This window comes from Talaromyces stipitatus, genomic scaffold (assembly GCF_000003125.1).
Source record: "Talaromyces stipitatus ATCC 10500 scf_1105507295523 genomic scaffold, whole genome shotgun sequence".
Classification (NCBI taxonomy): Eukaryota; Fungi; Ascomycota; class Eurotiomycetes; order Eurotiales; family Trichocomaceae; genus Talaromyces; species Talaromyces stipitatus.
Window position 1 is genome coordinate 674833 of NW_002990113.1, and position 22224 is coordinate 697056.

At 45.5% G+C, this 22224-nt stretch overlaps 8 protein-coding genes across 8 annotated transcripts; 4 read left to right on the top strand and 4 right to left on the bottom strand.

The window, feature by feature from the left end:
• Positions 1 to 1259: 1259 nt before the first annotated feature.
• Positions 1260 to 2114, bottom strand: TSTA_061880 (uncharacterized protein; the record flags this gene model as incomplete). The annotated part of the gene is made up of 2 exons (XM_002340046.1): positions 1260 to 2030; positions 2076 to 2114. 2 exons carry the CDS (start codon positions 2112 to 2114, stop codon positions 1260 to 1262), a joined length of 810 nt encoding a protein of 269 aa, XP_002340087.1.
• A 1979-nt stretch (positions 2115 to 4093) lies between these two features.
• TSTA_061890 (uncharacterized protein) lies at positions 4094 to 5781 on the top strand (the record flags this gene model as incomplete). Its single annotated transcript, XM_002340047.1, has 4 exons — positions 4094 to 4195; positions 4228 to 4802; positions 4857 to 5551; positions 5615 to 5781. 4 exons carry the CDS (start codon positions 4094 to 4096, stop codon positions 5779 to 5781), a joined length of 1539 nt encoding a protein of 512 aa, XP_002340088.1.
• Positions 5782 to 7086: 1305 nt separating this feature from the next.
• On the bottom strand, positions 7087 to 7957 carry TSTA_061900 (uncharacterized protein; the record flags this gene model as incomplete). The annotated part of the gene is made up of 2 exons (XM_002340048.1): positions 7087 to 7652; positions 7849 to 7957. 2 exons carry the CDS (start codon positions 7955 to 7957, stop codon positions 7087 to 7089), a joined length of 675 nt encoding a protein of 224 aa, XP_002340089.1.
• A 145-nt stretch (positions 7958 to 8102) lies between these two features.
• TSTA_061910 (hspc200, putative) lies at positions 8103 to 9316 on the top strand. The gene is made up of 2 exons (XM_002340049.1): positions 8103 to 8562; positions 8621 to 9316. The coding sequence occupies exons 1-2, from the start codon at positions 8177 to 8179 to the stop codon at positions 9114 to 9116; spliced, it is 882 nt and encodes a 293-aa protein (XP_002340090.1). The 5' UTR covers positions 8103 to 8176; the 3' UTR covers positions 9117 to 9316.
• Positions 9317 to 9811: 495 nt separating this feature from the next.
• Positions 9812 to 11785, top strand: TSTA_061920 (uncharacterized protein; the record flags this gene model as incomplete). Its single annotated transcript, XM_002340050.1, has 2 exons — positions 9812 to 10189; positions 10238 to 11785. The coding sequence occupies 2 exons, from the start codon at positions 9812 to 9814 to the stop codon at positions 11420 to 11422; spliced, it is 1563 nt and encodes a 520-aa protein (XP_002340091.1). The 3' UTR covers positions 11423 to 11785.
• Positions 11786 to 13499: 1714 nt separating this feature from the next.
• Positions 13500 to 16570, bottom strand: TSTA_061930 (uncharacterized protein; the record flags this gene model as incomplete). The annotated part of the gene is made up of 2 exons (XM_002340051.1): positions 13500 to 14404; positions 14463 to 16570. The coding sequence occupies 2 exons, from the start codon at positions 16568 to 16570 to the stop codon at positions 13675 to 13677; spliced, it is 2838 nt and encodes a 945-aa protein (XP_002340092.1). The 3' UTR covers positions 13500 to 13674.
• Positions 16571 to 17083: 513 nt separating this feature from the next.
• On the top strand, positions 17084 to 19067 carry TSTA_061940 (uncharacterized protein; the record flags this gene model as incomplete). Its single annotated transcript, XM_002340052.1, has 2 exons — positions 17084 to 17241; positions 17299 to 19067. 2 exons carry the CDS (start codon positions 17084 to 17086, stop codon positions 18977 to 18979), a joined length of 1839 nt encoding a protein of 612 aa, XP_002340093.1. The 3' UTR covers positions 18980 to 19067.
• Positions 19068 to 19797: 730 nt separating this feature from the next.
• Positions 19798 to 21713, bottom strand: TSTA_061950 (uncharacterized protein; the record flags this gene model as incomplete). The annotated part of the gene is made up of 2 exons (XM_002340053.1): positions 19798 to 21221; positions 21270 to 21713. The coding sequence occupies 2 exons, from the start codon at positions 21711 to 21713 to the stop codon at positions 20097 to 20099; spliced, it is 1569 nt and encodes a 522-aa protein (XP_002340094.1). The 3' UTR covers positions 19798 to 20096.
• Between the last annotated feature and the right edge of the window lie 511 nt (positions 21714 to 22224).

Below are 22224 nucleotides of genomic sequence, written 5' to 3' on the forward strand. Positions count from 1 at the left end.
AATGTACCATCTCACGAGTATTAAAAACTATATGCGATCAATGCACTCAAAGAGGCAACAACAAATGCTCAAGACAACGACCGTGTGCTCAGTGTCAGAAAAGAGGGGATAATTGTCATTATAGTTTTCACTCTTTGCCACGACTCTCCACATACAACAAAGAGATCTTGAAAAGGCTAAAAGAAGAACATAAAATGTCATGGGAAGAAATTATGCAACATTTTCCTACCCAGACGAAGAGATCAATTCAGCAAATATATTATAGGGAACGACAGAAAGGAGTCTAGCATTAGTCCAATGTCGAGTTAGATCATTCCTTAGGAAAATCAATATCAGTAGAGTCAAATATCAAGGCTGATGAACTGAGATTACCTACCTTGCGATTTCAAGAAGTCATCATAACTACCAGTGTAATGATGGATTTTTCGCATGTGATCGTAACAATTCCATCGGCGTGGAAAAACCCTCCCAGAAGTAGCTCGATCACATTGCTCAAATAAACACAGGAAGCCTGTGTGGCCATAAGCCTTGTGGACTTCACGGTTGTAGCGTAACAGGGTAAAGGCTTGCATGCTTCGTATATCAAGCGGTAAATCAGATGATGAATAGCCATCAGGTGGTGTTGAGGCGCTTGATATTGCCTGAAGGTTGGCTGAGCTCAATCTTGGACATCCCTCACAAGTATTCCACGAGAAAATCCTATGTTTGTCTGATTGCAATTGTCGTATACTGGCCTTAAGTTCCTCTCAACATATTCCATTGTTTTCTCAGTAGGGTTCATTGAGGAGCAAACAGACAAAGACGTTGTTGAAGGCACTGTCTGAAAAATGCCTCCTCTGGGAGTTGTGAGGATTTTCTAGAACAGACAGGATATTAAAGTAACAAAACCAACAAAGGAATGAAATCTCTACATATTATACTCCGGCAAGTATATCTAGCCTCGATGCGTTATCGCACTAGTCATCTAATCGCCATGCATTCTTCAGGGGAAACAACCAATGGATTTGCCAATCTGTCTAGAAGTGGCGTATCACAGGGTAAGCGATTGCAATAGACTATCATGTACGGACATAGTGGAACACAGCTGCTGTCAACTACCATTAAGCTTTCCGAATAATCTTTCCTAATTCGAGACGTCAGTCGTATACCCTAAACTAACATTTAGCAATTGTAACGAGCAGCTATTATCTTGGCGAATATTTCCCCAGCTCAGAAGTACTCAATGGACCAAAATAGAGAGTGCGGCATCAGATCTTTGGTTATATCTTTGCTCGTGAAGTAAGGGCCCCCAATTCATCCATACGGCGCTTCACGATTACATCCACTTCTCCCCAGAAATTAGATTGCTTTTTGTATGCGTCGAGCACTATGCGCAAAGATTCACAGTACCCTTGAAACCGCACCAAAGGGCTGTCTTCGTCGAAATCGGTATAAGTCTTTGAGAAAAGCTTTCGAAGCTCGGCTCTTCGATTCTCCTCGAACCAAACCTCGAATAGACCATACCTCAAGGGCAGTATATGAGGAGCATCGGCGACGGAGATTCCATGGTCCTCCAGGAAGCTATTTAGTTCTTTTGTTTCCTCTGCCGTCCCTTCTTCCGTCTTTTTCCCCCACACGACCCAGAGAGGCTTAAGGCATCGAAATTTTGTGGCTGCAAAATGCTGAGGAGAAACATCGGCTATTTTGTGGGCTGCTTGAAGCTCAAAGCTTTTGGCTGCCTTCAACGTAAGCTCCATCCAGTCGAGCCATTCTTTTCCAGTGTTACGATATGCTTCCAATGAACAACACAATGAGGCCTGCCACTGATATTCGTCTTCAACGTAGTCAGAAAAAGGAAAGTCGCCGAGTAGCTTTGCCTTGCAATGTTGTTGAATCTTCCGTAGTTCATCTCCTGTTTGAGGATATGCGAGAAATAAGTCCCATTCTAATGGAATTGCTTTGGACTTGATTTTATCGAGGCTCATCTCAAGCGCCCTGAGACTAGATTCATCGATGGATGATCCATGGCTCAAGGCAGGGAGTCTAAAGATCTAGTAGATATTAGAATTGATCAATAATCATGGAGACGATCTTACATAAGGCTTGTGGAGCTCTCTGTGTGCGCATCTAAGCATGATGAAGGCCTTGCTACTCAGATAGACTTGCCAATAGTTCTTGTTGAGGTTCGAGATATCTGGGAAAGATGATTGTATTTATATCTATGAGACGAGGTTTAAGCATCGTCCCTACACTGATCGATATGAACACTATTAGATAGCTGTGCTAGGACTCCCAGCATACATGAACCTCCAAGCTTCCTATTTTTTTGCAACTATTCAGTAGTACATCCATTTCCGTCCAGTGTCTAGATTGTTTTCTACTCAAATACGCGAGATCTGCTGTACCTACAGACTCGTGCTGCATTTTTAGTAACGTAGAAAGAGGCCTCTGTATCTGTAAGTAGGGATAGGATGTCTGACGGGAACCTCAACTCACCAAGGAACCACTCCATCCTCGGTGGCTTTTCGGCCTTCATCATAACGCGGAGGTGGTGTCGATGACATCGTGTAGCAGAAGATTGTTGTAAGAGATGTGTAGTGTTTAGATTTCAACGCAGAAAGGCTTCATCTAGTGCTTCGAGTGAATATTATACAAGACTGTAGATACTGAGAAGCTTGTATTAATAATACATCCATTCCAAAAATAGAACACCTTTTGTTGGTGACTAGTAGGTTCTGTATCAAAGTTCAAAAGAGAAAACAACTAAATGAATGATAGGGTAACATGGGCTAATAGGCAATCAAAAATAGAGAAAACTGCGCTCAGACTCCAACAGGTCTTCCCATGATAGTTCGGCTTTTCGTGAATCAACATATCTCTCTAGGGCGAATTCGGACTTTCGAGGTTTTCTGGGAGTCTTCAGTCTCATGGTAGAGAACCCCTGCATTGGTGGTATATTTGACGATTTAGCTGACTTTGAAATGGTTGGCACTTCCTGAGTTAGACCCCTGACATCAATCGCACAAGGGTCTCTGAACGTCTGAATGTGCATCACTTCCTATACAGGTATTAGCTACATGCGCAAGAGTGACGAAAGTTGGTGAAAACCACGATACTTACCGGCTTGTGGGGAGGTAAAGAATAGGTCGGTCTCGATATGTTAGGGTGAAGTGCTTTCGACGGCGGCATTTCTCGAATGGGCTGTGGACTGCGTGGAGTTCTTTGAGCAGGACGCATGTTACCGAAGGTAGTCATGTCACTGTGCTTCGTGTCCTAGGCGCAGACAACGTTAGCATTTTCTGCAGGTAAGTATGGATTAGAAAGTCTATGATGCCTACCTCCCGGGGAGCCTTGTCACGTCGAATTTTCCTGCGTTCGCCGCCACACGCGAACAAGTAGTCAAGCATCATATCAGCAGTAGTGAAGAACTTCAAAACCGGTCAGCTTGACTGGTGTGCACCAAATTGCGGCGAACCCTTGGACGAGGCTGGCATACTCTTAATATATTGTTCGCACGTATCATGACCACCAAGGCTAGTGCCTGCCAGACAAGATCCAGACTTGATGAAAGTGTTCGATCTAGAACCTCTGTATCATGGTTGCAGGCAATGGTACATTTGAAAGTGGGTGGCAGAGATAGAGCAGAGTACCCAGTCCTTCTCCTCCATTTCGCATGTGGTCTTCGGCGCTAAAGGACCTGGTAAACGGCAAATATGTACTATTCGAAATTGATATGTATGCTCAGGCCACTCAAAGAAACATCGCGTAACCGAGATAACGACGACGAATCTAAAAAAGTGACCCAGTGTGATTAGTGTTAGTGCTGTGATCAGTTCGCTATAGCAAATCAATGCATGATTGTTCCACTATCAGGAGTCTAGCCGGTGGGTCACCTGCGGGTAAGGACCAGCCTAAGCCTGATGGTGAGTTACTAACCAAAAACGTAAATCTTTGTCCCCCCGGGGGACAAAGATTTACGTTTTTGGTTAGTAAAAGATGTCCAGTTGTCTTAGCGGATCGTTTTGCCTTTCCAGTGCAGTCCCGTTTGTCCCACATCCTCCCGTATCGTCCCCTCCGGTTAGCACACTTCCAAGGCTATTGACTCCTCTCAATGATGGATACTGAGATTCTTCATATACGCGAGCGAGCTCCAGCATTTCACAAAGGTGGAATAAGCGATTCAGAATACCTTCAAGTGGCGAGTACTTCTCTTTCTGTAAATCGAATCAAAACTGACAAATATCCAAGATTGTTGATTTCCTCATTGCAAGCAAGGACACCCTGCCGGCAGGTATCAAGCAGGCTTTGCAAAAAGCATTTAGCCAAGGTTCAAAGACGGGCAAGACAGGCACAGCCCGCAATCGTGAGCAAGCTCTCGCTCGTGTGAAAGAGGTTAGGAAGGATGATATAACGGTCCCCGAATTTCTCAGCGATGCCCTTCCATGCTACGCACGAGAAGGTTCAATATTCTGGTCTGGCGGGGAGAAGACCTCCACAGCGCAATCCAAACACACTATTCTTGGTGATATATACTTCGCAGACCGACGAAAAGCCATAGCCAGCTCTATTCGTCGAGCGTTCCACTCAATTGCCCTTCGTTATGTGATTCAACAAATTCTGGAAATTCGTGGGATTCAGCACTTCACAACTGAGGTCAAAAAATGGTGTGTTGATACCATATTATCCGAGGGAATCGACACAGAATCGAAGGAGATTTCTAAGTGGTTTAGCACTGAATACGAAATGGGGGCGGTGTACGAGTCATATACGCAAAAATTGGGATACGGAATTATTTTCTATCTATTCGCATTGCCTGCATCTACGTAGGTATTTCATCCAACTACATAATGGCCGATGGTGAGCTGACGGTTGCTAAGATATGAAAAGTATTTGAACAGAACTGACGATGTGAGTTTCGTCGTTCATCATTATCTTTCTCAGGGGTTTGAAGTAGAAGAAAGCTCGAATGCTGCGGCCACCAGCATAATGGGATACGTTAAGGATCGATTTTGTCGCCAGATGTCTATATTTCGGAAAGAGACCTTGAACCTTTCCAGGCCGCAAATGCCAAACAAAGGCAAGCGCAAACGTGGATACTCATCGCCGTCACGGCCCGCAAACACTGCTCCGCAAACCGTCACAAGTCAGCAGCCTAACGACGAAGCGCATGCATCGCAGCAAGAACCTAATTCTTGGGCAACCTTTACGTGTCAGCAGGTGGAACTATCAACTGATAAGACACCGATTCAGCAACCAGGATTATCGACTCCATTACCCTTATCTCCTCGAAATCCTCCAATCACCCACAGGCCTGGAACCCATGTTTCACATAGTCCATTGCACAGCCATATCGCGACAGCATATGAAATTACCGGAGCAAGCAACTCAGTCCTTACTGGAAATCAACCACACGCTGAAAATGGGGGTGTCCATTTTACAAAAGTTGCTGCAAAGGATCTGGGATGTTTTCATCATCAAAATTTCCCATCTATGAACACAATCTCCACGAACTCTCAAAGACACGAGCAGCCCCCACCCGCTTTAGGAGCAAGCCAATCACAACAGAACCCAGGTAAGTTCTTTTATATTCGAGTTGGCGAAAATAAGCTAAACTAATGGCTAGAATCACATTCAGGTTTTGGCAATCTGTACCTCACGGAACCCGAGCCCCCATATTCCCTTCCGTCTTTCAATTCAATATCTGCGATTCCAACCGGATCACCAGTATCCAACGAACCTTCGAATATTGTTTCCATCCTACTTCCATCCTTTTCTCAGATAACAGGCATTCCATCTCCTTGAGAATCACCTTGACCTTTTCCTTCCATTTTTTTTAAATCGTCTTGCTCCAAGTCACCACACAGATGCATGGGTTTATAATCTCTATCAATCCACTCCATTCTATGGAATCGCTTTCTGCTATAGTGATTTTTGTGTCGTGATTGACGAGCGAAACTGTTGCCGTATTTTCGTCTAGACGGATCGCAGTAAGAATACCGTAAGGTTCTCGCGGTGATGCTCCGTTCGTAAACTGTATCAAACTGGTCTTCATATTCTAGCATGAAGATTAGTGATTTGAAAAGCGAATGAACTTGTAGATATCCATACCTCCCTCTGGAAGGGTTGAAGGAGGTGTGCTGGGACATTGCGGCACAACCTCATATGTGGCGCATCATCCTGTGAGGGAAAGTCTGCCATTGGTAGCCAGGATCTCAGGTCATCGCATACCTGATCGGGTTCTTTTGCCGCTGGACGAAGATATGCCATTTGTCCTGTGCACTGAACGCCGACCACTCGAAGTGCACATGCGTAAATCTTACGGTATTGGGACTTTCTGTCTCAAGACAGGAAATATCATAGACTCATGCCGTAATGGCGGGGCTAGGAAGAATATCCGCCAAGCACGTGAATATAACCCCCACTTTAGAGCGGGATATAATCACAGTCAGCTTATAAGTTATGGCTTAAAAATTCTTGGTCATTTATATCAATAGTGACATGAAAAGTTTCGATGCCCAACCTTTTTGCCTGATGTCTAGTAAATGAAGCCTCATGGAGGCTCTTTGCTTTCATGGTTGGGTCTGCAGGGCTCATGACCAATCAGGTATTGCAGAATATACTAACACATCAGTTGCATTCATTGCATGTCATTCGGTTCCAAATATCTGGAGCACATTTGCTTACCCTACCATCAGTGTTAAGAACCCGATTGTGCATATTCATAACCAATCTATGTTTGAACAAGCAATCTGATCAATGTCAGTCTTCGCGAAGCAATAAGTCATCGGGACCTGTCTATAACTTCTTTGCCATGGGCTACTTTAGTAAATCTTATCAACAATTTTCCTTCAGATTATGATGGTTATCCATTTTGATAGAGAGCCAAATGAAAAATTTATTATTAGTATCGGACATCAGCATGAATTCTGTTCTACCATACGTCTAAAGTCGCCCAATTTCACGTGTCTAATTGTTCCCGAAGCCATGCCTGCATGCCTTGTGATTTACTGTCCAATTCGATGTGTGCTGACTCGAATTCTAATGAATCACAGGTTTGTGTTCGCATTGCCATCATGCGCCTCTGGCTCATTTGCTAATCAACGTATCTCAGATTAGACGATCCTCCACGTATATCTGAGGCCTCGGCTGGTTGGCAGACTTGATGGCAATCACAGTTCCCTGACCAGGAAGACTTCTATTTCCAGGCACATGATATGTTTTGATGGTCGGATTGAGTCCCAATTGTCGAAGAGACGAGGACATTATCTCCATCTGATCAGGCAACGCCACTGCTCCGTTGTACCAAGCACAGACAACAACCGAGTCTGCGGAAGAAAAGTACCCACTGTTTTGTTGATAGAGAGTGGCCACTTGATTCATCATATTACGAGCGTTGTTATCACCGGCAAACGGGTCAGGTGAAGGTTGCAAGGGTCGTGGAGGGATATGAGCAAGAATAGCGCCGCGCGCGGATGCTATGAGCACGACAGAACATGATCCAAGGTCCCTAGTGCCAATCGCCGGCTGTTGTTGGAAAGAAAGAAACTGGACGCCACCCATTGGAACCACAAGAACTGCACGACGCGCTTGCCATTGAGCGAGAATACCTGATCCGGACATTATAGGAGATCTTGAAAGTAGCGTATGTGTTTGCACGGAAGGATGGGGACGTTCTATCTATCAAGAAATAATTTGTACTACTTCTTATACTTTTTCAAAAACGCTACAAGGCTCTAAAAATGAATTTCATTTCCTCTAGTTTTCTACACCTTTTCCTCAGCTAGCCGCCTATCCTTGAACGCATATAAACGCGCGTCTTCAATTGGTGACCTAACGAGGCCCACTCACATTCTCGTCAACAAAACGTACGGCGTAAGAACTTGGTAAAAATAACTTGCTTGCCAGGTCCACCAACACGGTCTCCTCCGTAGGCGCCCGTGTCATCAATTAACCAAATCCATTTGAACTTCACAACCATGCATATTAGCCAATCAGCTTACTCTGGCTCGTGTACGGCTAACCCGAGATAGGAACCGAACACACCGCCCAGTCCTTATTGGTTGACCAACTGCCTAGGTCTCTAATGACGTGAAATGAATAATCTAAATATGCTTCCCCACCTGCTGCCACCACATACATAATCTACGCTTCGTTACAGCCTACAAAGCAAATGTGATACTTCGCCATTCAACCCGCCATGGATGTCCTGCCTCCCCCAAACTACCCTCCAGTTCACCCGAGCGAATACCCCCAAATTCCAACTCGAACACCTCCGGCGACGCTTGAAATAGCGCGTGCTTGTTGTGTCAGTGGTGATATCCAGGAATTTCGAGCGATCCTGGACTCACAAGATCCTTCTTCGGAGAATTTTGACATACACGACTTTCATGCGATAATGGTCGAAGCCATCAATCGAGCCGACGTGCAGTTCATCAAAGAACTTCTTGATCATGGCTTGCCCATGGATCCACTCTATGCATTGGAAGCTGTCAGCACCAAGAGGAAGGATGCTCTGGAAGTTTTCCTTCAAAACGGATGGAATATCAACCAGCCCATCAGCGAGCTGGAACCTCCTGTACTAGGGTGAGATTTGTCCTAGTAAGCTTGACTATCAGGAACACCATAATAACATTTTCGTTAGTTATGCCGTTGCAGATGAGGGAATGGTAGGTTGGCTTCTTGATCATGGAGCTAATCCCAATCAGCAATGTGTCATTGATTTCACCCCACTTTCCCGAGCTGTAGAATCTGCGCCTATATCAGTCATCCAGCTCATGCTCAGACGTGGCGGAGACGCTCGAAAAGGACAACTCCTCCATCACGCAATCGCACGGAACTCAGATAGCATTGCGGTACTGAATCTTCTCATTGAAAAGGGGGCCGATATCAATTCAACTATGTACAATGATTACCCTTCTTGGGCGCTTTTCTTCTTTATGGGCCTCGGCACGGCTCTGCACAAAGCAGCTGAACTTGGCAAAGTGGATATAGTTCGCTACTTGATCAGTAAAGGAGCCGATCTGGATATCAAAGATGCAAATGGTCGCACAGCTCTGGAGTGTGCGAAGATGTCAAATCACTCTGAAGTCATCCAGGCACTTGAGAAAGATAACGGCTTGTCAATACAAGATGCATGAATTCATCGTGTCTCGATTTGCGTCAACCACCAAATTTCTGTTGCATTCAAAAATTGTATCGGCCTGCTGTGCACTTATGATCAGGCATGATTATCTTTAAGACCTATCAAATAATAGTCATTATTATGTAGTAGACACAACCCGCAAGATCAGGTAACACTAGCTTCGCGTGAAATGTCCAGATTTTCTTTCATTGGCTGGCAGGTCACAGCCTATGACGACCAATAAAGAGAGGGTTTGCGAATTCCTCCTACCGTGTTATCGTCTTCATCTTGAGCAGCTGAGTACATAATCTCTTTGCCATGAAGTAGGCATGTTGTAGTTAACCGCCGTGTTGGCTACGTTCCTTGAGCTTGAAGTGGATTATTTTTGATGCTGAGTCATGTTTGTTTTGAAAAATAGCTAGCGCCAGAAATTTTATGGAGAATATCGTCGCGCTAGGATTGAAATGATGATTGGCTGCTAGCAACTTACGTTGTTTCAGCTTGTCTACCACTGAAAAGAAGAGCAGCGGCCTCATCCAATAAGAGCTTTTTGACTACGGATTATGGGCCTTGATGCTTGATGATTGGCTGTTAGGACTCAAATAAGGCGTTTCAGTGATGACTCATCTGCCGCCGCCAAGTCTTCTTTTCACAACACTGGTTAGAACAGGGACTATGATTTATTCAGCTCATACCCCAGGCTGCGGAAAGATGACTCTTCCGTTAGCTACACAAGATGAATGCTCGATGCATCTAGAGAGCAACGGAAAGTCGTGCAAACGCTTACACTCGGAGTCATATTCCCTTGATGAGCCGTCTCGGCATTCGGCGAAGAAACGGAAACTCAATCCTCCAGCCAGCTCTCAATCCTCGTCCGCATTCTGGGACAATCTGTCCAGGGTTTGGCTGACACGCAACGCGTTGAGGGAACTTGACCGGAGGAATTTCCAGAGAACTATTAGCGAGGAAGAAGATTTACTGGTTCGCCGACCAGCTAATGATTTCCTTCGTTACTGTTCACCACAGGATCTCAGGAAGATCAAAAGATACGCGAGACGTGGTGGTCCTGACCTGTGCAAAATACGAGGAGTATGTTCCGAAACTAGATTGCTCAAGGTGAAGCTGAGTGCTGTTTAGTACCGAAAACCTAAAGAATCTTCAGTTCCCGGCATGAACTCGAGGACGTCGAGCTATCGAATTCAAAAACGCGTCAGCGATTCACGAGCTTCAAGCATTTCACAGGTTTCGAGCACGTCGCGGAGTACTTCACGGAGCACTAGACCCTCAAGAACAGAAACGACCAGAAGTAGTGGACCGTATGACCGCGACTTTCAGCAACATCTCATTGATTACGGCATTTACCCTCACGCTTACGATTACCCGGACGGACGGAGACCACCAAAACCCAGTAACTGGAGCGAGATTAAGGAGAGATTAGCGAGACCTCGAGCGTCCCTTTCACCTTCTAAGTTCACTGAAGAGGCGCATGAAAGTTTCGTCCGATCTGATGCTAATGCTTTCAAGGAGAAGCAAGTTACAGAGTCTGTAATCTCCATGATCGAGGGTAACAGCGGAGATGTTAGATGCGTTTCCGGCGGTGTCACATTTGGAAACTTCGCTCCTCTCACCGATGGCACTTTGAAGCCAGGGAACCCTGACCGATACTATGGAGCACGACCCGAGCAACTCAGACGCGACATTCGCTCTGAGCTTAGTGGTCGAATCAAACCATCAACACAGGATGACCTTCCGATTTTGCCAAATTTCCTTCTCGCAGCAAAGGGACCTGATGGTTCGTTGGCGGTTGCTGGAAGGCAAGCTAGTTACGATGGGGCGCTTGGTGCGCGAGCCATGCATACACTCCAAACATATAAACAGGAAGAACCTAAATTTGACAACAATGCTTACACCCTCACGAACATCTATCATGGTGGCACGCTGAAAATGTTCACCAGCCATCCTTCGAAGACAACTAATTCAGATCGGCCGGAGTACTACATGACCCAATTAAGATCCTTCGCCTTGACAGACAGTATTGACACCTTCCGCGAAGGCGCGACTTGGTTCCGGAATGGTCGAGATTGGGCAAAAGAACAACGAGAAAATGCGATCAGACGAGCCAACGACCACTTTACTTCCAATGTAGTTCAATCCACGCTCAATACTAGTTTTAGTACGATTTGCGATACGTCAGGTGATGAGTCAACCGAGTCAGTTAGTCGAGAATCACATTTCTCATTCATCCAGACGAGTATGACGGAGAGTTTCCATACCAAGGAATTTACAGAAAAGTCCAGGAGAGATGGAAAAACGGGTCCGTAGAGTCTGATCATCGCCTCGCTGGACTTTCATTGGTAGAAAAATTCTTGTTTGACCTTCTCTTACGAGCCCGGTAATTCGGCCTTCACATTTGCATCAAGGCTGAATGAAATTGGTCTTTTCTTGCTTTGGATACGGCCTTCCGGTTCATCTTGTTCCGCCTGTTCGAATAGAAATTGACGATGTCAGGCTTTTGATATTATGGACTGGAAGCGGTATTGATGGAATTATGCTGCAGCATACTGAATGGTAGACAGTACAACCAATGATGGAGCGACCAATTGCCAGGCCTATGATATAGTATACCGCAGTGAATAAAGACGGGGGGCATAGACACCGTCACGACGAGTAGGAGTATCACCAGTATTGACATGATAATCTACATTCACTGGGACCAGGCAGGCCTGATTCTAGTTTCATTCCCTAGATAATTTAGATAGCAACAATTCCAGTGATTTATTCCCAAAGTGAACCTTCTACGATAGTCACTCAAAACTAGTAAGCAGCCCTCCTTGGTCGGTGTATAAGATCGCGCTACTGCGAAAGTTAATTTTTGAGCCGCACTCTATTTTACTTTCCTCGATGGCTTTCGTTCGCATGATCCATATTTGAGCTAACATATATGAGAAATATATTGAATGAAGGTCAATTCCGTAGCCATGATCTGAGTCAGTCAATCAATTCGGAGTGGTAGATGACCACTTTAACTCTAATTTGGCTCTGCCAGAGGTCAGTTTTGGCTTACGCGTAGCACTGCGAACCAAAATCGGATCTAGAGATGCTACTATATCACTCAAATACTCCGCCCCCTGTTTCATGGCGCCGTCAGAAGTCTGTTATCGTTCAGCGAAAGCCAGCTAATTACAATGACTCGCAAAATTACAAAAGAGCAAAGGCTTAGAAAAAGACATGTGCGACAGCGAAATGAACGGAGAATCAGTTTGATTCATAAGGCTTACCAATATGGTACTTTTTGCAACGCAGACATCTTTTTGGGTATCAGACTTAAAGAGAACGGCTACGTGTTCACATTCCAGTCTGATAGATTGAGCTTTTGGTCGCCGATGACCACACATCTTGTACGTCACTTAAAATTGCTTGGTTGGCAAATACTAACACTTGCAGAAATCCTACTTCCCAGTGCCTTGCTGCATGACACTCGAAGACTTTGAAAGCAAACCAAGCGAAGTCCGCCGCCTGGTGATTTTGATGAAAATCAATCGTAATGCAATCAAGATAGAATGCCTGGAGAGGCATCATAGAAACTGGGCTGGGGATCAGCAGCAGTGTGGCTTGAGCTGGTCTACGTCACGGATGTATACTGGCTTGCTTCTCGGTTGAATTTCTAGGTGCTCTTATCGACCGTTGAAGCCTTTATCAAGCGCAATTGGAAGGTTTATGAAGAGGATTAATTTGCTGATTTCGTTCAAAGAGTTTTCCTGGTAATTCAATTTCGTTGCGACGAGTGCAGACATAGCCTTGCATCAAGGATCTCACGTACCGGATAATATCTTCTGCATCGTACTGCTATGCCGGGTCGACACGTATGGTCAGATATTGTAGATAATTCGACGAAATGTTTTACTTACCATGGCCAATTGTTGCTAGACTGATGGATGGATGGATTATCTAAGACAATCACTGCCAGAGTGAGGCTTGAGGCTTTTTGAAGTTGCAAATCTGCTGCTCTGGCGAGTTATTTTTCATGTTCTTAAGGCGCTCTTTGCCTTGAGCCTCTTGTTGTCGTAGTTCTCGCTGTTTTGGCGAATCTGAGCTCTTTCATTCTTGTCGAGCTCTCTAGATTTTTTTGCAAGCGTTTGTTGAAGCTTTTTAGCGTCTTTATGCTCTTGATCTTGCGCGGCTTCCTCATCTCGTTGAGATTGTACTAATATATTGTCCAGGTCTATGAAGACTAAGAAGGAAAGTATTTGTTGGTCCTTGACTCCCCCGTGCACATGCATTATGACGAATCGTCGCCAACGATTGAGGAACACAGAGGGACCTGTACAGTCAATGTGGGTAGTCCGCTGGAAGGAGACCGTGAATGTCGCGTTCTAAATTTTACATCGGATCGTGTAATGGATAGTTGCATACTGTACGTAAAATATTACCAAAGTTAGATCTTTAACTATGAACATGAATAGGCGGAGGGGCCATCGATGAATCCGCAGAGTCTGCAATAGAGTCCTTTCAAGGCGCTAAATCAATTGAAATCCTGCCTTTCTTTCCCCTAAAGTACTACCCCGACGTCACGATTAACTCAACAAGTTCCATAGATCCAAGTCACTTGGATACGTGATACCGTTACAAGAAGAAGAAATATCGTCACCAATCTCTTGTGAGAGTTGTGAGAGACGGGCCCCCTCGTGGCTGATATCAGCAGAAGCGCTTGCCGCGCTCTTCCAGGTTTCAGCCTCTTGTGAGGGACTGTCTCCCTCGTGGCTGATATGAGCAGAAGCGCTTGTCGTGCTCTTCCAGGTTTCAGCCTCTTCTGAGAGGCAGTCTCCCTCGTGGCTGATATGAGCAGAAGCGCTTGTCGTGCTCTTCCAGGTTTCAGCCTCTTCTGAGAGGCAGTCTCCCTCGTGGCTGATATGAGCAGAAGCGCTTGTCGTGCTCTTCCAAATTTCAGCCTCTTGTGAGAGAGGGTCTCCCTCGTGCCTGATATTGGAGTCAGAAGCGCTTGTCGTGCTCTTCCATGTTTCTGCTTGGCGAACTAAACCACGAAGATCGACGCCAATGTGTTCACCAAATTTACAAACATCGGTTTGAGCTATATATGTCCCCTGGACAAGTCTTCCTCCATGTACAGATGTGTATTGAATCCCTACCTTTTTTAATAGAGTGCCCAGTTGGGATCGGCTGCCTGTCACTGCTGTAAAGATGCTTGTGATGTTGACCGTCTGCGATAGGGTATTAAAAGGAATCATAACATCATCCATAAATATCGGGAGGTAGAGGATCCCTTGCTGTTCGAGTAATGGCTGTCTGATAGATGTTAGTTTCTCATGACAATCAAACTAGCAGATCCGGTTGATTCACTAACCTGTCATGACGGTCACCAATAAGACAGCGCCAATCCAGGGAATCCTGGATCCCCCAACTCTGCACATATGACTTCATGATTTCAAAATCAACCAGGGTCCCTTTAAAACCACGAGATGTGTATTCTTCTTTTTTCCCGCAGTCAATCCTTCCCAAATGTTCTCGGATCCAAAGGGGACCCCGACGCATTGCTTGCGCATAGCTAGTGAAACAGATCTTTCGGTCACGAAGCTGCATTCGTACGATTTGACCATTAATTAACCGACAGCGAAACTTATAATTCTTCTGATTCAATTCGTCTGAATAAATCCTGATTGCTGGCCGCTTTGCGGTCCTTTGTAGTTGTAGGCTTTCTTCATTTGCATCACCGTTCAAAGACCTCTTTGACGGTGCCCCAGCTTCTTGCACGTTTCCCTCAGCATGACGACCAGCAAGGAGGTCAACCCAAAGAGGGCTCAATATTTTTGTTAGATGTTGGCTCTGCGTCCCCGGCTGCATGGTCCGCAATATTGTATTTTGGGGTTCAATAAAAGTTGACGCATTGGAATTCCGAAGACAGGCGTTTGACTTTGACTTGATATCTCCTGAGGTCTGAGATGATGGGTGGGAACTTGCGACTAGACTGTGGGGTTGAGTCATGAGCCATACGGCCTTCACATAGCATTCGTCCGCTGGAAGCCGCTCTTTCGGGTTCATGATCAACATAGCAGTTGACAGAATCTCAGTTAAGCCATCCTCCCAGTCGTCAAGCGCTTGGAGAATTCTTTGGCACCACCGCCGCCCTCTGTCGCCTTTGCGCTTTGGAAGGCCATAGACGTACTCAAATATGATCACGCCTAGCGACCATATATCGCAGGCATTTGTGTAGTCGCCTTCGAATACCTCAGGCGCGGCATATGTTTCTGTGCCACAAACCGTTCTTGGGGTGCCTGCTGCCTTTGACAGACCAAAATCTGCGAGCTTAATGTGGAGGGGATTTCGAGATTGAACAAGAATGTTCTCTGGCTTGATATCTCTATGAACAATGCCTTTGCGGTGAAGGTAAGTCAAGGCACTAAGGCTTTGACAGAGAATCGTAACGACCTCATATTCTGAGATCTGTTCTTGGTTACCAAGATTTCCAAAAGGGGCGCATTCGAGAATCAGACCCGGCGACGGTGTCTTTACGACACGAATAAACTCAATGATATGCTCCTGAAGTGGCGTCAATATGAAATGCCATACTAGAACCAAAGGATATCCCTGACTGACGTGTGATATTTGCTCCATTATACTTGCTTCTTTCCTCCAATCTAAACCAATAATGTTTCGAAACTTCTTTAAGGCGTACAATTTTCCAGTGCTAACATCCCAAACACGACTTACAACTGAAAAGGCCCCCTTGCCAAGGGTACCCTGTGGGATATAAATAGGATCTCGCCCTGGAGTGAGCTCCCCGCTTTGATTTGCTGTTGTGCTTGCACTCTGAATACCGAGTCTGTCAATTGGAAGATCGATGTTCGCAGTCACTTCTTGGAGGAATCGGTCAACACGTCCGGCATATAGATCCGGACATGTCTCGTGCTTGGGGACGACGATCCGAAATTTCAGGTGATTATGAAATTCAAGGAGGAAGTTTTCAGTGCCTTCGGGGACTCTATCCCCACTGAGAATCCACTTGAAATGTCGACGCTTCTCTCCCCCCTTCCCGTTGTAGGTGACAATGGTTCCATTTTGCGAACAGTCTTGCAAGATCAATCGTCGCTTCTCATCAAATGTGAAAAAGCAATGGCGCCTGCTGATCCTTGCGAGCTTCGGCAGCACAATATCGCAGCTATTCTCATCGGTTCCTAGGAAATATCCGGGGCCCGCTCTTGGTCCAGGATTGAAAGTTAATTGCAGCCCCGGCTTGAAAAGATAATTCGGAGTCGAATCCTCGATGTGATCGTCTAGGGAGACGGTCGACTCGCGACTGTGGGTTTGTAGTTCTATATTCACTTTGCGCTGCTCCGGAACGTATCGTAAGCTGTTTTCACTGCGCTTAACTGTGTGGAGAGCATACTGATAGGAATGCACATCTTCTGGGTCAGCAATAGGAAACAAGTAGGCGAGGACATTGGGACTTTCCATCGTTGAATACGCTCACAACGCAGGAGAAATAAATTGAAAGAAAAATAGATGTGGGCAGCATCAGTCCATACTTTATCTATGGTGATAGCCTAGTCCAGACCTGGCTCGACTCAAACAGCATAAGCCTGCTAATTATGAACTGCCACACTTATCCTGACAAGGTATCCAATAATACATAAATACGTGTAAATACGGGCGCTTATTCCTGCCTGATGATTCGCTCCCAAATCTAGTACGTTTCATGTAACTTGTAGGAGTTCCGTTTGTTTGGTCACTGATCATGGTACCTACAAATAAGTCATTCATCCATTCATGGATAGAATGAACCCAGCAAAAGAAACAGAGAAGGTAAGTGGAGAAATATCTACAATTGGATTAGACCCAATCAAACTGACTCCACAGCATGGGCCATCAGATTTGGATGACTAATCAACGGCCCACCCCCAGTGCCAGTCTGCCAGAGTTATCCTTCCAGATTGACTACAGTGCTACTCTACTTCCAGACTCCGAACCATGGCCACCTCTGGGAGGAAGTTATATGCTTGCGAGGTCGCGGCATATAGTGATATGGAGCTTGATCGATTTTTGGAAGAGATCAGGGACTCAGGAGCCATATGCGTCGATATCGAAGACCCAGAGAACCTGCCTCAGCTTTTCTACCAGAGACTAAGGTAAGTAGATTGACTCTCCTTGGCTCCTCATTTCTTTCGTCTAATGAATCTGGATAGAGATCGATGGCTACGTGCGCCAGATGCTGTTAAAGCCGAATCCCGACCACTTAATCTAGACCAAGTAACTGCTCGACTCTTGGAAAAACAAGACAACAAACTGTCACCTCGATCGTCTACGTCATCCACGGAAGCTGGTGATGAGGAGAACGAATACAATGAGGATTTGAAGCACGAGAAGGAGAGTTATCATATCCTGGTTAACGATGGCTGCCGTCCTTGGTACTCAATTGACCATTTTGACGATGTTACTAAGAACCCAGAGGAACACCGCGATAAGCTATGGCTTTGGCGGTCATACGACGACCAGTGGAGGGTATTTGGGTCACAGTTAGGGCGATGGCAAGTTTTCCGCAAGTACCAACGATATGCAAGAGAGCAGAAAGTCGAGAATGAACGGACGCTATGTATTGCAGCACAAAATTATACGACATGGGAGGAATTCACCGAGCGCTGCCCCGCCTTCTACTTGAATGACCCTGAGAGAGAGCGGTTTGGCTTTCCCGAATATATCAAGGCGCTGGAGGACCGTCTAATAAGACACGGGTTCACGCGGAAGTTCCAACTTGATGATGACCCGCATCGGCAGGACAGACTTACAACGTGGATCGAATACCTAGGCTATGAGTATGGGGAGTACGATCGTTGTGTAAATTTAATGAAACGTCTTCAACGACAGTACGATGAATCGTGGAAGATGCTCATCGACTCAGAGATATTGAGACCAGAGGAGACGGAGGAGCATATTAACGACATCACCTCTGCGTTTCAGCGCCAGCATGAAGAATCACAAACAGAAGAATCTGTGGAATCGGCGCTCTCTGCTATAATGTCAGCTCAGCAAGCTATCACTAATTCTCGACAAAGTCTAGCCGCAGCTCAATCCAAGCTAGCAACAGCAATACAGAACCGAAGTTTCATTAAAAAACGAAATGATCTCATATCAAGATTCAAACGGAACACTGAGAATTACCGGATTGCAAAGCATGAGGCAGGTCGCTACGATACTCTTCTACAATGGATGCTTCAGCAAGTCCCGTTGATCGAACTTGAGATAAGTCAATCGAAGGCGATCGAGAAAATTCCGGATTGCAGAGGTCAGAAAAAATCTCTTAAACGCGGTCCAGATGAGGTCAGCGAACACCCAAAAAGACAGAAATGTGACAATGATTTACGGTCCTGGGTTCCTACTACTACATCCTCTGCTTCTCAAGAAAGAGGAAGAGAAAGAGGAGGAGAAAGAAGCAAGCGCACTCACCTCCATCACACATTCATCGATGAATCATCTTCCACGTTGACCAGTGAACCATGTGGCTCTACCACAGCCAGAGGCGAAAGAGGGGAAAGACTCAGGAGATCGGCTCGTATTCATCAGCAGACTAGGCTGGATTCAGGAAAGAAGCCGCATATTGCCAATGGATCAAACAAGCTTCGACAGACGAGAAACAAACAACAATATTATTCAGATAGACAAATTGCAGCGCACCAGGGTAGTCGCTCACGCAGGAGATGTCAATTCAAGAAACTGCCAGTCAGTCAACGCCACTCCAGGGATGGGAATCCAAACGAGGCGGGTATATTGCTACCCAAGAGGAGATACGGAAATCAATCGCAGCTTGTCAACCCTCTAAGAAGAAGCGAACGGCTGAGGAATCGTGCTGATCGGTGTTGCGAGGGGTAACTCATACTCATTACAATTCACCAATAAACTTGGGATAGACGTCCTGTTAGAGAACGAGAGGACATGGCTCATACTAGGATGAAGGAGGAAAAATCTATTTTTGTGATGCACGTGCAATACAATTAGCGCCATCGTAGATCACGTGACAGCCTCACACCGGATTCGACATGCAAGCCGACATGATTACTTAGGATCGACGAAATAATGAAGACTATCCCCTACTCTGGGAGCTAGCACCTGTAAATAAGGGTATAGAGATACATTCAGCTGGCTCCAATTCTCAGCCAAAATCAACGGGGAGAAGAGCTGAAGCAATGTCTATTCTAGCACAAATTCCGGAAGCCTATGATGTCCAATTCGAACCCTTACAGACCGATAAAAATCGCTCTCCCCAACTACGAATCCCTCCTAATATCGACGTTACAGACCCATATCAACTATTTAGCCTTTTCTTTACCGAATCTTTATGGAAAGTTCTCGCCACCAATACAAATTTATATGCATACGCGAAAGAATCAAAAAACCACAGTCTACATCACCGATCTTGGGCATCAACTACAGAGTAGCACAGGCTTTTCGCTCATTGGCTGCTTACCTGCAATCAGCTGCTATGTTTAACCAATAAAACTAATCAAGAGAGAGCCTGCGAATTTATTTTCGGCATCAGTCTTATCTACTCCAGACTAGTAGATACGCCGTGTACTCAAATCAACTTGGTTAGAACTACTAGTTATTTGCGGATTTTCACTTCTCAAGTTTGCTTTTACTTGCATATATCGATTCCGAAATATTAATGTATGGCTCCTAAAACCGTAGCTCCATTGTTCGGCTCTAATTAACTACTTTCTGCAGACACATTTCAACAAAGATGTCCGATAAGTCTCCGTCTGAACAAAACGAGGGGAAAGAGGCAATTGTTGGAGTGAAAGCGGACGTCAAAACTCTTAAAAACCTTAGCTCTTCAGGCCAAGCTGCAAAGGACAAAAGGGTTGCAAACCAAGTTGAACGAGCCATGGCCGCTCTGGAAGCGGCCGCGAGAACTGAGTTTCAAGGTGACGGGAACCAAAACCGAGAGGGTTCACAGGGAACATCTCAGTAACGACTGTTTGATGGTATATTAGCTATCCTCAAAGGCTCGTCGAAGATCCTCGTCGTATTTCTTTTTGTGAGAAGTCTTGAGACGGACAATATTTCCTATATCCTTTTCCCAGAAAAAGGGCATAATCAAATTGAATTCCTGGCCATATATTTCTGGACAAAACAGAGGCCTGATTTGTTTGTGAAAAATGCTGAATAGTCCAGAAGGACTAGATAGAGCAAGCGTATACCAGAAAGTCCCTGTTGCCCAAGTTCGATTCATCACTTCTGTGAGAGAGTAAGGTAAGACGTTTCTACTATCCACCGGTCTTGTGCTGGCTCTGATTTTTGTTTCTTCGCCTGCGAGGATTTCCATGAATTCCATTCGAATAGAATTGTACTCTGCCCAAACAAGCTGGTCCACACCCTTATTCGTAAGCCAGTAGGGGGGCCTAAGCATCTCGATCGGCCTAGAGCATGCCCATTCCAAATCAACCAGGCAAGTTATATTCCACTGGGCGTCCACAAATATATTGCTCTGATGCAGGTCCGTCAAAGTGAAACTAAATGGGCCACGACGAAAATCTCGATGGAAAAATGATGTAAACACAGTTCGCATTGCGCTCAAAGCAGATAACTGGTAGGCAAAATCTCCGAGGTCTTTCAGAGCATTAGGTTGATGTTTGAGGCGGCTGTCGTGAATTGAAAGCAAATCTATAATATAGGAGTCAGCAGTGGAATAGGTGTAGTCTCGAGGTATATCTGTTGGAATATTTTCATTCTCCAGCTCCTGGATCTCGATTGACAAAGGTCGATTCGCTAAATGTAAGAATCCACTGTTATCAATGGCGAAGGAGCCGATTCTAGGCAAAGATATTCGACTCATGCTTAAAAGAATCCGAGAAAGACTACGGAAGAGATTTCCCCGTAATTTGACATCGTCTTTTCCATCAGTCCATGTATCAGAAAGCATTGTCCCTTGTGCCTCTTCGATAAACTCGATCAAAAGATAGCCAGTACTACCAATACCGTCAAGGGTAATGTGATTCGGAACAGGATGGCGAACATAGTTCGAAGGAATTGGATAACCTAGCAGGGATAAGGCATGTCGGCGGAAAATCTGAAGATATCGAGGGACAATTGGGAAGTTTTCAAGTCTGCTAAACTGGCCTCAATTAGTTTTGAAGAAGGAATTGTTGGAGGTATCTCGTACAGTTTCACCAGTAGACAGGGCAAAGCCATACAACTTTGGAATTGGTACATCTGGACAGTTCTCTTGGAGCCAAGCGTAGGTCCCTGCTTCGCAGCGAATCTTCTCGTCCCCATTGCCAGGTCTGAAAGCTTCACCAATGCGGTATGGTAGAGGGAAACGGATAAGAACGCGTTTTTTGTTCCAACAACTAATGGTAACTGGGACACAGACGTTGTAGCTGCCATGGAGCCAATTTTCTTCTGTGGCTACTTGGCATGCGACAGATGGAAGACAAAGATGATGGCTAACAATGGCCCTCATCCAGTCCCGCCGGTCGCGAAGATAGGCGAAGAATCGGATTTGTTTTGCATGGTAGCCTAACTGATGAACAATGTTGACTTCTTCCTCCCTAGCAGCTGAGTACGTGAGCTCTTTGCCACGAAGGAGTGGCAGCGTTTGCGGCATGTTGTTGTTGACTATAAGGGGTCACATTCTCCAAGTTATTCTGAGGTGGGTACTCCGTACATCCATAATTCTTGGCGCTTAGTCATGAGTTTTTCAGAATACTCGTCTCGTCGCTTTATGTCCTGAAATGAACTCTGGTACAGTCCGTCTCTTATTGGATGATAGGTCTTGGCTACCGTCACCGCAAGTGGGTTGCAACGTGGATGCCGTGCCAGTTTCTAGTTCGGCTGTATGAGCATGCGAAAGATGAGTCTGTTGATCAAGTGGATCGTACAAGGGAGCAGCTCCCGGACTGGTGCTCTGTTGTTCAGGCTGAGGATTGGGAGTGCTTGCAAAGCGGTCCCGTATAGAGTCTGATTCTTGTGAAAACTCGTCGGGGGATATGAAACCGCTAACACCATTATCTTGCCGGCCGAAATAACCCTGGCTCATGTAACTTTCACCCTGCCGTATTGCGCATTCCCAGATTTAATACCCCCGTAAATTACATGTATCGCTGCCTAGATTTGGG

Coding starts and splice junctions, on each gene's coding strand:
- TSTA_061910 (XM_002340049.1), top strand. CDS start 8,177: ATGGATGTCCTGCCTCCCCCAAACTACCCTCCAGTTCACCCGAGCGAA. Junction 8,563..8,620: donor CTGGAACCTCCTGTACTAGG/GTGAGATTTGTC, acceptor CATTTTCGTTAG/TTATGCCGTTGCAGATGAGG.